This window comes from Gossypium raimondii, chromosome 11 (assembly GCF_025698545.1).
Source record: "Gossypium raimondii isolate GPD5lz chromosome 11, ASM2569854v1, whole genome shotgun sequence".
Classification (NCBI taxonomy): Eukaryota; Viridiplantae; Streptophyta; class Magnoliopsida; order Malvales; family Malvaceae; genus Gossypium; species Gossypium raimondii.
Window position 1 is genome coordinate 35,153,170 of NC_068575.1, and position 16,364 is coordinate 35,169,533.

Genomic DNA, 16,364 nt, shown 5'->3' on the forward strand with positions numbered 1-16,364 from the left:
TTGTTATTGGGACTACTTTCGGTTTTCCTCTTCTATTTGGAGAGCACTATTGATGTTAAGGTATTGTTCCATCTATATTGTTGAAACGTTAGTCTTATTATGGCACTATGGTTTTTAATCTATAAATGTAGTAGTGAAAACACGCCCTGTAGGATGCGTTCTCCTTTCTCTCTCCAAAAGCAGCGTAGATTAGTAAAATTTTAGAGTTTTAGCCTAGTTTGTCAATTATTTTTTTCAGCATATTTATAAAATTTAGCCTGTATTTTGTCACCTAAAATTTATGGAACAATTTGTATATACTTTTTTAAAAAAACAAATTATTGAAATTGAAAACAATATATCTTGGCTTTTCAATATTGTTTTAAGGGTGAAAAACTTTGTAAAATATATATTTATAAAAATATTATATTAAAATTTAGGTTTTAATTGAAATGTTTAAATTTAAAATTTATGTTTTTAGAGTAAAATTTTACTATAGTATTGTTATTTTTAAAATATGAAAAGACCCAAATATATTTTATTTAATACTTGTTACTTTATAAAAGTAAAGTATTTAATAATTTTAATTAGTTAGTACTTGATTGACTCGTAATACAACTCAATTAAAAATTTAATATAAATATAGATATTAATAATAAAATGTTCAATATTAAGAAAGAAATTGTAATAGAATATAAGGCAAAACAACTAAATAAAATACTTAATACCTATTTTAGCTCTTATATTATAAGCTATTTTACCCATTTAACCCAAAAAAATTAATATTTACAAAAATGATTCGGTTCAAAATATTCACCCAAATTACCTAAAATGAACAGTAAAATTGGGTTATGAGAACTAGATGGTCGATACCATTATTTTTCTATTAAAAAATAATATTTAGGGTTTTAGACACCAGATGGTTGACACCCAAGTATTTTTTTTCAAAAATTTTTTTTTGAGTGCTGGCACACTGATGGCCGACACCCCTTTATCTAATTAAAAAAATTATTTTTTGGGGTGTGTGGTGCCGGCCAACAAATGGCCAAAGTCACCCAACAAAAGGGGATAGACATATGGTAACATTAACCCCTCTTTGTTTTCCCATATTTTTTATTTCTCAAGTTTAATTACATATTTTATATTTTGAAATAATATTGAACTACTTTTCATGTTTTTTAATTATTATTGCATCACTCACATTATTATTAAATTTAAAATTAATTTAAATTTAATATGCACAATTAAATTAGAATTTTTTTGATAAAATTAGAACTTACTTTAATGATTTTCACCTTTTATAATAATTCAAATAAATATTACTAAATTATTGTTTCTTTTATTTTAAAAAATAACAAGTAATATATTTATAAATTTAGAAACATTTAAATGGTATAAAATAACGTGTATAAATATATTACTCGTTATTTGGTAGCTAAGTTGAAAGAGCTGAAAAAATCTCCATAAGAAATCAACATTTTGCTGCCCACCGTTAACAAACATTACATAAGCCAACAGAACGGTACGGCATGTAATCATTTTTTTTCAATTTGTAAAATCCTTAAATTTCTAAAAAAATATCATAAAAGTAAAAAAGAAAAAAAGAAAAGGAATTTCTAGGCTTAATTCATAAATTTTTAAAAAAAGTCTAAAATATTCCTAATTTTTAGATTTTTTAAAACTTTTTTTTGTGACATGATGTTTTCTTTTTTGAAAAAAAGGACAAAATATCAAAGAGCTTCAAAGAATAAAGATTAAATTCTTGAGGTAGATAGTAGAAGCGCTAAAATAGGCATTAAGGCATAGAGCGAAAGGCAAGATTAAGGGTGTGTTTGATAGGGGAAAACCAATTCCGGAATTGGTTTTACACGTTTTCCAGTGTTTGATAGCAGGAAAATATTTTCCTTTTGTAAAACCAATTCCAAGACACGGGAAAACCTATTACAAAATTGGGGAAAATGTCTTACGCCCTTCATTTCGGTAAGACATTTTCCGTTTTCTCTCCAGCCTTCTAATACCTTCATTCCTTCATTTCCTTTCATTTCCACACCCCCACAAGATCTGTCGACTGATTTTCCCCCACAATATGTTCTCTCCGACCACCATTTCCGTCAGATCTGTGGGAAATTTCAGGTAAGACATTATTTGATTTTTTATGGTTTTATTTTCAATGTCGAAAAAGACTTGCTGGGTTTGTATTTTCTGTTTCTATGTTATGCATTGTTCAGTTGTAAAAGGGTTTTATGCACGAAATTGGGTTTTATGCTGAGTTTTATGCATGTGTTTTCTGTTTCTATGCTGGGTTTTATGCACGAAAGGAGTGTATTTTCTGTTTCTATGCTGGGTTTTATGCATGTGTAATTAAACTGTTATTGGTTGTTTTTGTTGGATTGTTTGTGCTACATTGTTGGTTTTGACCTGTTCTTGTCTGTCTATAAATGAGGTCTTCACTCACTCTTCACCCTACAATCAAAGAGAATTTGGCCCCTTCTACCAACAATCAAATATTATATTTCATCCCCCTAAACCCTCCCTCTTGTTTCTCTCTATAACAGCCACACCCACCACAAAATTTGAACAAAGGGGACACTAACGCATCCCCAATTTTACTGCCCATTCTGTCGGCTAGTTCACAAAGCTAAAATTTAGAGCAATATTTGATTTTTTTTCTTGAAGAAAAAGAAAAGGTGACAATTTTGACAAAAAACAGGTAATGTTCTAAAGAAGCAACAGTTTGGTGGTGAGGCTAAAAGCAGAAAGTCCAAAGCTCACTCAATGCATCGAAAGGCACAGTAGACTTGGCTTTTGCATATATAATTTAGTATAATCTTCCCACCTTCACTTCCAATTTATATGGTGATCATCCGTCCCTCCTCCGACAAACAATCCGAATTTTCTTCTCATCGACTTCTTGATTTTCTCTCGAATCCAGTTCTTTGGTAGCCGTGATTGAGACCCTTGGTCACCAAGCACATGCTTCATTGAATACAACAAACAAGATAACAAGTGACATCACGCATGATGATTCTCCAAAATAACTTAAGATCCATTTACAATCATTTCGGTGAGGATTTTGGTGGTACCAAGGACGATCATCGCCACTTAATTGTCTATTGTCCGAGGGCTATGCAAGCAATTTGAACAATTTCTAGGAGGTTCCTTCTCTCTATTAGCTTTAAGCATTGCATAATCTTTCTCCAACACCTTGGTCTTCCAACGAGCACATCGGTTTTGGAACCAAATAGCCACTTGCCTTGGTCAGAACCCCAATTCTTCAACTAACTTCACTTTTCTCTCTGGTTCTAACTTGTTTCCACATCGAAATTCTTCTCTAAAGCCTTAACTTGATGCATAGATAGACGCCTTTTCTTCTCTGTTGCTTGACCACCTTCTTCTAAGTCGTCTTCTGCATCTAAACCATCTAACATAGCCTGGAATTCCTTGCTGTAAATTTGGTGCTTCTTTGAACTCTTCTCCTCTGCATAATCAACTGAATTAAACACATCGAATTTGGGTTAAAGAAAAATGAAATAAAGGTGGGAATTTTCATGTGTGTACCTTTAGGCTGAGAGGTGGACATGAAAGCATCCAAGGAAGGTGAAGGACTGAGCCTCTTCATGATTTGCAAACCAAAGCCAATGACTCTGAGATGATATTTTTTAAGTTGTTGTTTGTGATGGAGAGAGGGGGTGGGGGGGCGGGGGTTTCAAACTTTCTAGTAGGTTTGCTGTTTTGATCTGTTTGGTTTTTTTGGGGAGGGCTTAATTGCAAAGAATGCTATATATTGAGACACTCAAAGCTGACTGACAAAAGATAAATCATACATGTGTCTAAACTCTTTACTTTCTATTACATTAAGCAGTAGCAGGCAGGGATTTTGATTATGTTTATTGATGATGGCAAGACTGATGTTGTCTTAGCTTCTATTTTTTATTGCTCCTAACAGTTCTAATTTCTTTGTATGCTTGACCTCCAGCTGTATAGTTCTTGCTGTCCTAGCCTCTACCTCAGTATTCGTACTCGTGTTGGTGGCCTTGGTCGATATTTTCATAAGAGGTTTGTGGTGTGCTTGATTTATGATAAGCCTTCTAATATGCATTTGTGGTTGTTATAATTCGGTTCAAGTGAATTAAATGGTTGTTGGATGTGTTTGGGTATGGTTTATTATTGATTTACATTTTTTCTATAATTTGTTGGGAAATGGCAGTGATGAGCTGTTATATTTGGTTGATGGTAGATGTTATAGATTTAAATATATGTAGAAATATAGAGTTTATGGCAAGGAATTATGTTTTTTTCTTTAAAATATAAGGAAATGTTGTTTAAATATTACACATTGATATCGATTTGCATGAAAGAGATTGTAGTGAATATACATTATGAACAGGAGGGAAATAATTCATGCACCCCACCATTTTTTTCACAGTTCAAAGACTGAGAATTAAAGAAAAGATGAAGTTAGAAACGGGAGAGTCTCAAAACTTTTGCAAATGACAGATGAACCAAAATCAAATTTGTTTTTAACTTTTCAAGTAGATTTGGATTTAAGAAATCAGGAAGCTAGTAATAACTCATCTATATAGGCATCTTAGGGACTGATATTTTTGTTAATTATGTCCGAAATTTTAACTGTATATATAGCAATTGTAGCAGTGCACTTAAACATTTTTATTTTTTTATAAAAAGTAATCAATTTATAATTTAAAAATTATAAAAATAGAAATAAAAAATTTATAACATTGTCAAATTTTTTTGTTTATATTGAAATAAAAAAGAAAACACACTTGATAGCAATTGAAGTATTTAAAACTCTTTTATATTTTAAAAAAGAGGCATCAACATTTATAGCTTTTGGGCAATATATTTTAAGTCATGGTAACTTTATAAAACATATTATTAACTATGATCAATATATAACAAATACATGAAAGATATTTTAAGTCATGGTAACTTTAATACATGATCAATATATTTAAAACTCTTTAAATACATGAAACGTATTATAATTTAAAACTCTTTATAAATACATGATCAATATATGTATGTATTGGTAACTTAAATAATAAAAATATTTTATATTTTTACATGAAAGATAACCTAATAATATATAACAAACTCTTGCACCAATTGAAGTATTGTATTAACTATGATCAATATTTAAGTGCTACTTTAAAAAAATTATTATTGGGCAATTATAATTAGCTTGATATGTATGTATGCACTTTTCTAGTCATGGTAACTTTATGTGATCTTATAAAAATCTTGCATCTTTTGTAGTAGTGATCATATATTTCTGTGGCATTATTTTGTGTAGATGGATCGTAATCAACATCAAATGGTAATTGCCAGAGTTGTGGCTTCAGTTTTAGCTTTTGGGGCTCTTTGGATTAAAAAATTAGAAACTAGGAAGGAAATTGCTTCTCGCCCTCGTGTGAATCGAGATTATGAAAGAGAAAACTATATTAATAGTATTTTATATAGTGGTGACCAGCATTGTATTGATATAATAAGGATGAGACCGATCGCCTTTTTTAATTTATGTGATATTCTTAGTACGAATAATTTGTTACAATCGTCTAAATCATCGATATTAGGGAGCAAGTAATTATATTTTTACATATAATTGGTCATAATGTAAGGTTTCGAGTGATTGGATCTAGATATTATAGATCAATTCAAACAGTTCACCATTACTTTAGGGTTGTATTGAGAGCTATTTTGAAATTGTATAGACTAGTTATTAGATTACCTGATGAGTCAACTCCTAGTGAAATTAGAAACAATCCAAGGTTTTATCCTTATTTTAAAGATTGTATTGGAGCATTAGATGGAACTCATATTCGTGCATCCGTTCCACTTAGCATGCAAGGAAGATTTCGTAGCCGTAAATGGGGGACGACACAAAATGTATTGGCTGCACATTTGATTTGAAATTTGCCTATGTTCTAGCTGGTTGGGAAGGTAGTGCACATGATTCTCGTATTTTAAGTGATGCACTTTCACGCCCAAGAGGATTAAGAATTCCAGAAGGTAATATTTATCACAAATAGTTCCAGTAAGCTCATAGTTTATCAGTATTAATTACGTATTGTAAAATTGTAGGTAAATATTATCTTGCTGATGCTGGATATGGCATCCGAATTGGATGTATTACCCCATATCGTGGTGTCCGATATCATTTAAAAGAGTTTGGTGCTGAAGGGCCTGAAAATGCAAAGGAACTCTTTAATCTTCGACATTCATCATTACGGATCACTGTTGAACGTGTTTTTGGGATTTTGAAGAAACGGTTTTGTGTATTAGATGCTGAACCATTTTGGAATTTTCAAACTCAAGTAGATATAGTTTTGGCTTGTTGTATCATTCATAATCATATAATTGGAGTTGATCCTAGTGATTTACTTAATCAAGGATTATACGAGGAGTCTAAGTTTGATTCGATAATACAAACTCTCACGGAGCGAGAAGAAAGACAAGAAGCAAGAGAATGGTCTACTAAGAGAGATGAGATTGCAGAAACTATGTGGACTGATTATATGGCTAGAAATATTAGGTAGATTTAGGGCTTAGGGCTATTATTTCTATGTTATGTATGTTTTAGACTGATGTTTTTTTTTTTTGTAAATGTTGGTTGGATAATAACATCGTCAAATTTTAGATTGTTGGATTTTGATATATGTCTTGAATTTGTTAGATATTGATTATGTTTTAAAATTGTTGGATATTGAATTGATTATTATGTTTTAAGCTTGTTGGATATTGAAATTATTGACAATGACAATTATTTAATGTAGAATGGGTAAGGGCAACAAAGAAGGGACCTCCAAGCAATTCAGGTGGACAAAACCGATGGAACATGTTTTCCTTGAAATTCTAGCAGAGGAGGCTCGAAAAGGAAATAAGCCTTCTAATACTTTCAAATCAGTTTCTATTAATCGAGTTGCCGACGTCATTTCTTCTAGATTCCAAGTCCAATGCGATACGAAGCACGTGGAAAATCATTTGAGGACAGTAAAAAATCAGTGGCAGATTATATGCAAAATTCGAGGTGAAAGCGGTTTTGGATGGGATGATAACATGAAAATGATCACATGTGATAGAGCGACATACGATGCAACGGTGATGGTAATATATGTATATATATGTTAAGTATATTTCAATTGGTTTTTACTTGTTATTCTAATTGTGTATAATATCCAACAGACACACAAGAAGTATGAACCATTTTTGAATAAAAGCATTGATCATTATGATGAAATGACTGTGGTTGTTGGCAAAGATATGGTAATAGGGAGTTTTGCCAGAACATTTGCTGACATAGATTTGGATGATGGTAATGAAGATTCAATGCCTGTAGACTGCGACAATGAAGAGGCTGAAGAGGTAAGAACAAATGTATCTTCATCTGGCACATCCAAACGTAAAAGAAAAAGTGGTCAAGAAAGTCTCATTGATGAACAAATTAAATTTGTGGGTGAGCAACTTGGCGAAATTGCTAATGCTTTGAAACAATTTACTGCCGACAAGACAAAGACACGACTTCTGAACAAGTGATGTCGATGGAGGAAGAAGGATTTGATGATGACTTCTTGTGTTCTGTGTGTGATTATCTAGGGAGTCATGAATCAGAGGCCAAAATGTTTTTAGTTAAAAGTAAGAAGCATAGAAAAATTTGGCTTCAAAAATTTTCTCAAGGTTGAAGATATTGATACTTTTATGTGGTGTAATATTATGCACTTAGACAATGTTGTTACTATGTGGTGTACTACTAATTATGTATTTGGATAATATTATTTCTAGTACTCATTATGGTTTCGAAGCAATTTATAATTATTCAATATTCTTACTAGTACTCATTGTGGATAATATTTTTTCAATTTATAACGATCAATATTGTAGCTTATTATTGAGTATTATTATAAATAAATCATTGCAATATATGTAAAAATAATTTAAAATATAAAATTTATTAATATATATTAATATATGTAAAAACAACTTTTCCGAAAAATATTTTCAGGAAATCTGTCAAACAGCAGAAAATATTTTATACAGATTCAATCAAATACCAAAAAATATTTTTCAGTAAGTCATTTTACAGAAAAGTAAAACATTTTTCAAAAATTATTTTACGAAAAAATTTTACTGCCAATTAAAGAGACTCTAAAATAATAAAAGAAGAAGAGGGTGGATACGTGGGCAGTTGAAAGGGGTAAGATACAGGATACCTCGGTTTTCACAAATTATTTTCCATTGATTGCAAATACAAAACCTTGTATTCTTCTCAAGATTCACGTGTCACATGGGACGCCATCCAACTTTGAATCTAAGATATTGATTGACTAACTAACAAATAAATACTGTTTTTTAAAAAAAACAATGGATTTTATCTCTACCGGTTGCCGGTAAATTAACATCTCTTCATCTTTTCTTTCTTTCTTTCTACGTAATTTTCATATTAAAGAAAATCAACTCTCATTATTTCTTTTTTCTATTGACTTTTTTCTGGACCTCCAATTTTCGAGGTGAAAAAAGAATTGAATTTTTTTTACCTAGGGTTTGGTTGCAGCTGAAGCACGTGAGTACTGCGGTTATTAAATAATTAACTGACTGTCAGCTGTCAAATCAATAGTCCTCAATGTTTTATCATCGGCTACGTACCATCCATGCCTGCGATGTCCAACGACTGGACCTCTGCCATAGTATCCTAAGTCCTATTTCTTAATTTAAATTCCTATATATTTAAGTTTTTAATTGAATTCCTATTACAAATCAATGGGATATTAATTTAATTAGAAAATTATAAAATTAATTTTTAAAAATAAAATGAATTATATTATTTAAAGTTGCTTTAATTTTATTTTATGTAACGAGATTTCAAACTATACCAATTGAATTGGTAATAATTTAAATTTACTACTCAATCAAAATTTCAATTTGACATGTTTTATATGTTTTTTACTATGCACAATTTATTATTTCCATAAGTTGTATCTATATACTATTATTTATGCCTCTAAGTGGGTTAGTGTTACGAGTCAATCGAGTACTAACTCGGTTAGAAAAATTACAAAAATATCCTCTCGTATTTAAATTAAGTTATATTATTCGAGTGTGTTTTAATCTTTTATTTAAAAATATGCTTATGGTGATATTTGAATCCACGCCAACATACAAAACCTTAAATTTACCACCTAACCTAAGCTTTATTCTAAATTTTTATACATTTTAATTTTAATTTTTATTAAGATAATATCACAAATGAACTTGATATCAACTTAAGATTAATAACAACATCATGGCAACACTGTGATAAATAATTATTTTCATTTAATATTTTAATATGATATATTCATGAGTTTAAAATTTGCTTTACTTGCAATTTAATCTAATTTTATTTTAATATCGTATATATTTCATGTGTTATTATCAATTAGCTTCAAACCATACTATTAATTATTTATTGTATGTTACTTTTAAACACAAATTTGTGCTCTAAATACGTGGTTATCACATACATTTTCGGTGATAAAGTTTCTAGTTAGATAAAATGTAAGTCATACAATTATATTTAAATTTTCATTTTATCATCTAATTATAAAATCCATAAAATGATTATCCAATTAATCGAATATCCTTTTGGTCTAAATTTGTTAACTATGATTAAATTTATGATAAGAAGATAATGTGACAGCTTTTACAATCGACATAATAATAAATTTAATTTTCAATATTTACAAAATTTTCTAATTTAATCATAATTAAATAAATTAACCCTTAATATTTATAAATTAATTCAATTTAATTCTAATTCTACAAAAACTAAACAAATCAAGCAAACAAATTCTCTCACATCTTTTTGGGATGGAATCCAAAAAATTAGAAACACCTAATGGGAGAACATTCATTTAATTTCATTAAAACCTCCTCTATCTTTTTTCCCTTGTTTTTAACACTTCAATTCTTTCTTTTCTTTATTGTTATTAGAGGTGATCATGGGTTGGGCTACCCAGCCCAGCCCAGCCCGACAGTCCGCCCAAAAAATAAGAGGGTTCGAATAAAAATATAGGCCTGAAATATGGGTTTGGGCAAAAAAAGAGGCCTATTTAGAAAACAGGCCGGGCCTCAGGTAAGACTTTTTTGGCCCGAGCTGGGCCATAAACAACATTTAGATCGAACGTAGGCCTTTCATAGGGTTCTTATGATGTTAAACAAGCGATAAAACATGATTTCTCTTATTATTTGTTAGCATAAAACTAATATAAGCATGATTGATATGTGCACATTTAACATGTATGTGTAATTAGGTATATATATAAATATACACATTTGATATGTATAAGCTATGTGAGTATGTATGTTATGCATTATTTGAACATCTGTAAATCTGTATGTTTATTAGGGAGGGATATATGTTTTGGAGAAAGTGTGGTAACTGGTGGGACCGCCACATCTATTTCTGTACATGGCGATAATTCACTTATGGACTTGGTAGCTAAGCTGCAAATATAATCTGAAAAGTGTGATACCGACACTAAGTGGTGTGTAGGGTTGGATGGGTATTTAATACCTTATATGGTGTGTAGGGATGGTTGGAGATAGTGTGCAGTGGATGAGATATGTCTACGATATGTGACATGTATCTACTTTGATATGAGATATGTCTGAAATTAAAAATGAGATTCTGTTTTGTTTTAAGTTACACTTTGAATTTCAAAAACTCATTTCCTGTTTGTCTGTTACTTTCAGGTAATCCTCAAACTTAAGCGGATCGGTGCAACGGAGCTCGGTTAAATTAATTTGGTTTAATACTATTTTAATTAAATTTGTGGTTATCGTGTTATGTTATTTCTGGACTGTTTTGGACATTTCAGGGCATCTTTGGTTTGGACTTTATGTTTTTCCGCTTTTAAACTATTTTATAGATTTTAACCTGTTTTGAAACTATTTGTAAAATGTCGGTTTTTCATCATCAAAACACGTTTTTCAAAACCAAATCTAACTAAGGTTTGTGTTGCAAATTCAAACAATTATAATAATCGTAAAAGTAATGTTTTCATTAAATTGGTTAAATATATGTTTTCTCTAATAAATTGTATTTTGTTTATATAAAAAGAACTAATGACCTTTTCTTATATAAACCAACGAATACTGAATTTTCAATCAATTTACGTAACATCTCCAGATCTAGCCATAACGCCTAGACTGGGTTTGGAGTGTTACAATAAGTTTGAATTTTCAAATGACTTTGGAAATATCATCTTAAAATAAACTTTAAATGTTTTAAAGGAGTTGTGTGGTAATAGGGGCAATTGTATTAGTACAACTGGCGTTGTGCCAATTCCTAGTGGGTCTTGTTTTCAAACAAGCCTAATAGTGAGCTCTCAAGTTTTCCCCTACAACTTCTACTGATACAAAGGAAGACATGTTTTGCCACAAGTCACCTACTCATGAAACCATGCTACTTATATTTATTGGAAAAATCGATTTAGAAAATAATATTTTTAGGCACAACATAAATTTAAAATTTTTTCTTTAAAATCGAACCACTATGATATCCATAACAACAAACCTTTAATCAAAGTTATACCTATGCTTTGTACAAGGCGATTGATTCGATCCTACCTTTCTACCAAATGACCTTCTCTGCTATTTCTGAACCAGAACTGCTTTGAGTGTGGACTCAATGAAGCATGAACTAATCACATAAAATGAAAACTTTATTAACTTTTAGTAGGAAAGGTAATTCTTTTTTTTTTAATTTATAACTATGCGTTTTTCCCACAAAATATAATTTATTCTGTAAAATAAATTTTCAATATTTTCTAACAGAATAACAATGTAAATAAGGTGTGTAAATAGTTCAACACATATATTCTATTTATAAAGAATCAATAAGAGTTTTGTTTGAATATGGTCTAATTAAATAATAATATTTAATAGAAAACACAACTTCTACTCCAAATAGAAGTAGTAGGGTGGTAGCCTGCCTTTTGGGACACTAAGGTTTGTCACCCCTTGTATTCCAGAAGGTCTAATTGGACCTTTCATGTATTTGGTCCAATTATACGTGTTAGCTAAATTTTTATCCAACACTTATAATTTATTAAACCTAATATTTATTTTCTATTTCCTAAATTATTATTTATTTAATAAATTAAATTAATTAATAAAATTAACTAAATTAATTTAATTAATTTAATTAATTTCTCAATTAAATTATTTTCTCAACCTAATTCTAATTCTATTAAAGTCATGACAACTTTACCATAATAGAATTTATGTGGAAATATATTTAATTGTCTTATCCAACAAATTCATGATCACTAATTATTTTAATTCTTACTTCTAACTTCAATTATTTAATTACAATTAATTAAATAATAATTCAAAGAACTTAAATTAATTTCTAAGTCATCTTTTACTCGGTGAGAAAACACATTCAAGACGGATAGTGATACATACGATAAATTTCTCTTATTTTGTAGTTTTTAATCATTTCATTTTTATTGGTTCTACATTCAATTATATTCTAGTTATCTCGAGCTAGTGGAGGGACCAATTGGCATAAATAATTAGGGTCAAATAATTTGTAATTAAGTTTTGACTTTTCGCTTATTAATTACAATATTATTTAGTCATGAAGTCATTTCACTAAAGTATCATGATTGAGCTCTCCCTATTATATACCATTACGAAAACTACTAAATAAGTGCTACCATCATAAGATATCCTTACTCTCTTTGGGATAAATTCCTTCTCCAAATATGATCATATTTTATCTCATGGTAACCATTACATCTTCGTTAATGAAAAGTCAATTATTAATATATAGTAATTAAATCATTTATCTCTAAGACAAATGACTCGTGACCATGTTACTTTTCATATATCATGTAATACCAATGAAGGGACATATTTACCCTTTATTGGGCTCTGAATTTCACTGTTGTGAAATGATGCTACATCATGCAAAATTCGTATACCCAATGCACCAGCTTTTGATTCCTTATATATTCGAACCCAGGCTTTCATTTACATTAAAGTATATGAGTCACGCATACATATTCTGTAATCCACTCAATATTAAGGTATCTTATACTATAAATGTTACAAGTGAATAAATCCACAAACAGATCTAGGATCTATTCTACTTGGATCATGTGCGATGTACTATCAATCCAGTAGTCAGATCTATGTCTTTATCTTTTGGGGGTCATCCGCTACAATACCCAAGGTAATGTATCTCTCCAATTGGACTTGATAGACGACATATTAGTCTTTTTGTAACACCTCGATACCCGACTACTCGTCGGGTCTGAGCTACAAGATGCCAAACTTGTTGCTAGGGCAACTATGATCAAATATAATCAAATTAAAACTAGTAAACACTCAAATACGAGTAAAAATGCATACAATATGATAAATAATCATTGTTGGATTTTATACAAGCTTATGAAAGCTCTTTTGTTAGTCCAAAATTGAAATAGGACCAAATTGTAAAGATTACAAAATATCAAATTGACATCACAACTTCGAAAATTTCACGTCATGACACAACTCACTAACTATATATCGTCGCAATAACAAGGATCCAACATCGCGATGTGACCATCTATTTTTAAATAGTCCAAATTTACCTATTTCATCCACTCATTTATACAAAAATATTCCTTCCATTCATTGAACCAATCAAAATACCATAATTCAATACTCTTTCCTAAACATTTAACACAACTTATGCATAAAAGTTACTTCCCTTTCGTCATTTCATTTAAACATACAAGTAAATATCATGCATTTTAAACTCATTCATCACAATTGTCATATCGTATTTTCAGTACAATCTCAAACTTTTCCAAACCACTATATATTTATATAAGATTTTAGGGTTTTGTAAAAAAATTTGGGTAGAATTCTCTCTTAATGGTTAGTCATATCACTGCCAATTCTTTTCCCAATAAAGTACACAATTTTTCTCTTTCTTTTCTCTTATGTTTTGCTTTATTACTATAAAATAATTCACATTTTACAAGTCTTCTTTTCTTATGTGCATGCCTATACTAGACAATTATTTTTTCTAGGAAGCAAGTTTTACATCAAATAAGAGAAAGTTAGGTTCCATTTCTTTATTTATTTTTTTCAATTATTCGAAATAACTCTATAAAAGATTTTATCATATAACAAGTTCATCCCATGTCTTGTTGTAATCCATAACATATTTTGTTTATGAACGTAGCCTAGGCGATACTGCATCTAGAAGGAAAAAAAGCAGAAAGCACTTAAGGCTATCAAGAGATGTTTCGACTTGAAAAATAAGAATGATAACCTTACAGAAGCACTATCTATTTAAAACAATAAGACGGTATTTAGATGTTAAAATAAATGAATGTCAAGGAGATATATATATTTATATATATGCTTACTGTTATTTTCATTTCACTATTACGTATTATGTTCTCTCCCAACTATTTTTAAATTATTATGTTCTAATCATAGATAGCAACCAATTATATTTTTTAGATTTTATTTAGATGTTAAATTTTTTTAATGAATATTTAATTTCTTGCTTCGAATATTTTTTTTATCAAAATTACGTTAAATAGTTTAACTCGCGGTTCCATCCTTTTAAAAAAAAAATGTTTGGTTCCATTGGGCTTTAACGAAGGTATCTCAACCCTTCACTCTTTTGTTCTTCTTTAATCTACGGTGAGGATTTAATTTTTTTAAAGATTTATTATTATTAATTAGAGTTTAATATTGACTATTTAAACTTAAATACTAATATTTAGAGTTGAAGGTTTAATATTTAATATTTTGTATTAGAGTTTAAGATTTCATGTTAGAGTAAATATTGAAAATTTAGAATTTAATAATTAATGTTTAAATTCTAAAGTTTAATATTTATATTTGATTATAAAAAATTATGGAATAGTGTCAACCATTTCTATTAGATAAAGACGGATTTTGTCTTAAAAGTTAATTTGCAATTTTCATTTATGATATTTCTAGAGAATTTGAGTAATTGGGTTTAAGGTTCCTATATGTCGTGGAATTGTGCTAGTCTTTATTAATCTTTAGGGTTATCCTTAAGAGTTAAGTATGAGTAGAGGTGATCATGGGTTGGGCCGAGTCGGGCCCAGATAAAATTTTAGGCCCGTTTTTAGGCCTGGGCCCAGCCTGAAATATGAGCCTGAAAATTTGTCCAAACTCGGCCTGAAAGAAAATTGCTAAGCTCAAGCCCAGCTCGGCCCATATTAAATTTTACAACACCAAAATAGCATATTTTAAAAAGAAAATAGCATATTAAAATTTAAAAAGTATATTTGATTAAAAATAAATATATATATTTAATATATAATTCGGGCCGGGCCAGGCTCGGGCCAAAAAAGTTTTACCCAAGGCCCGACCCCTTTTCTAAACGGGCCTCATTTTTTGCCCAAACCCATATTTTAGGCCTATGTTTTTACCTGAACCCTCCCATTTTTTGGGCGGACCGGGTAACCCAACCCATGATCACCTCTAAGTATGAGTCTAGAAGTATCTTGTGAATAATATAAATGTGTTGGAGTGTGTAGTGGTTGTAAGCCAAGGTAAAAAGAAATTGCCACCTTAATATCAGATTAGTTCCTCAGTTAACTATAATCCTCTGTCTGTTATCCTTTATTATCTCTAAAAAATTTGGTATCAAGAGCCAATATGACCTCTGTTGGGAAATGTGTCCATATTGTAGTAAGCATGTAATTGTTTTCTATATATTTGAACGATAGATAAATAAATTTCACATTTCATTGTCATGTCTTTTGTATTATTCTCCTTCATATTTTGCATTCATAGCAAAATTTTAACAAGCAAATATTAGCTCATTGATTGTCTAAGTTCAAACTGATGATAAGTGGCATTGTAAGAACGTTTACGTTGCAAGAAAGATAACTCACTTTAGTAGATAATCTAAATGAGTCCGTAATCTCGTACAAGAATCAAAGTGAGTATTTGATTCAAATACTGAGAAGGATTCTTATGTTGTCTACAATTCCAATTGAGGAGATGGTTAGTCTTGGCTATCAGAACAGTTGACTTCACGAGTAGAGACATAAATGTATTCATTAGCAGAACGATACATTGGACTGGACCTAAGATGAATTAATTTTGAATCCGTTTGTGAATTAATTCACTTGTGACATTCATAGTGTGATTTACCTAAATCCTGAGTTAGTCGCTTGTGCTAATCCCTGTCGCCTACATCTTCTGTCGCTTCGCCTACCACTCACCTACCGCTTCTCCTGTTTCCACTCAGGTAAGAAACGTTTCCCTCTCATTCATGTTGACCCTCCCTTAAGTTTTCTTAGTTCTAATAGAATCTCCCTTGCATAACATTTAGCCTC

At 30.2% G+C, this 16,364-nt stretch overlaps 1 protein-coding gene across 1 annotated transcript; it reads right to left on the minus strand.

Moving 5' to 3' along the window:
* Positions 1-3,081: 3,081 nt before the first annotated feature.
* LOC105804099 (homeobox-leucine zipper protein ATHB-6) lies at positions 3,082-3,662 on the minus strand. Its single transcript, XM_012636596.2, is given in 3 exon segments — positions 3,082-3,293; positions 3,296-3,469; positions 3,538-3,662. Coding segments are annotated over 3 exon segments (447 nt in total). The 5' UTR covers positions 3,599-3,662.
* Positions 3,663-16,364: the final 12,702 nt, after the last annotated feature.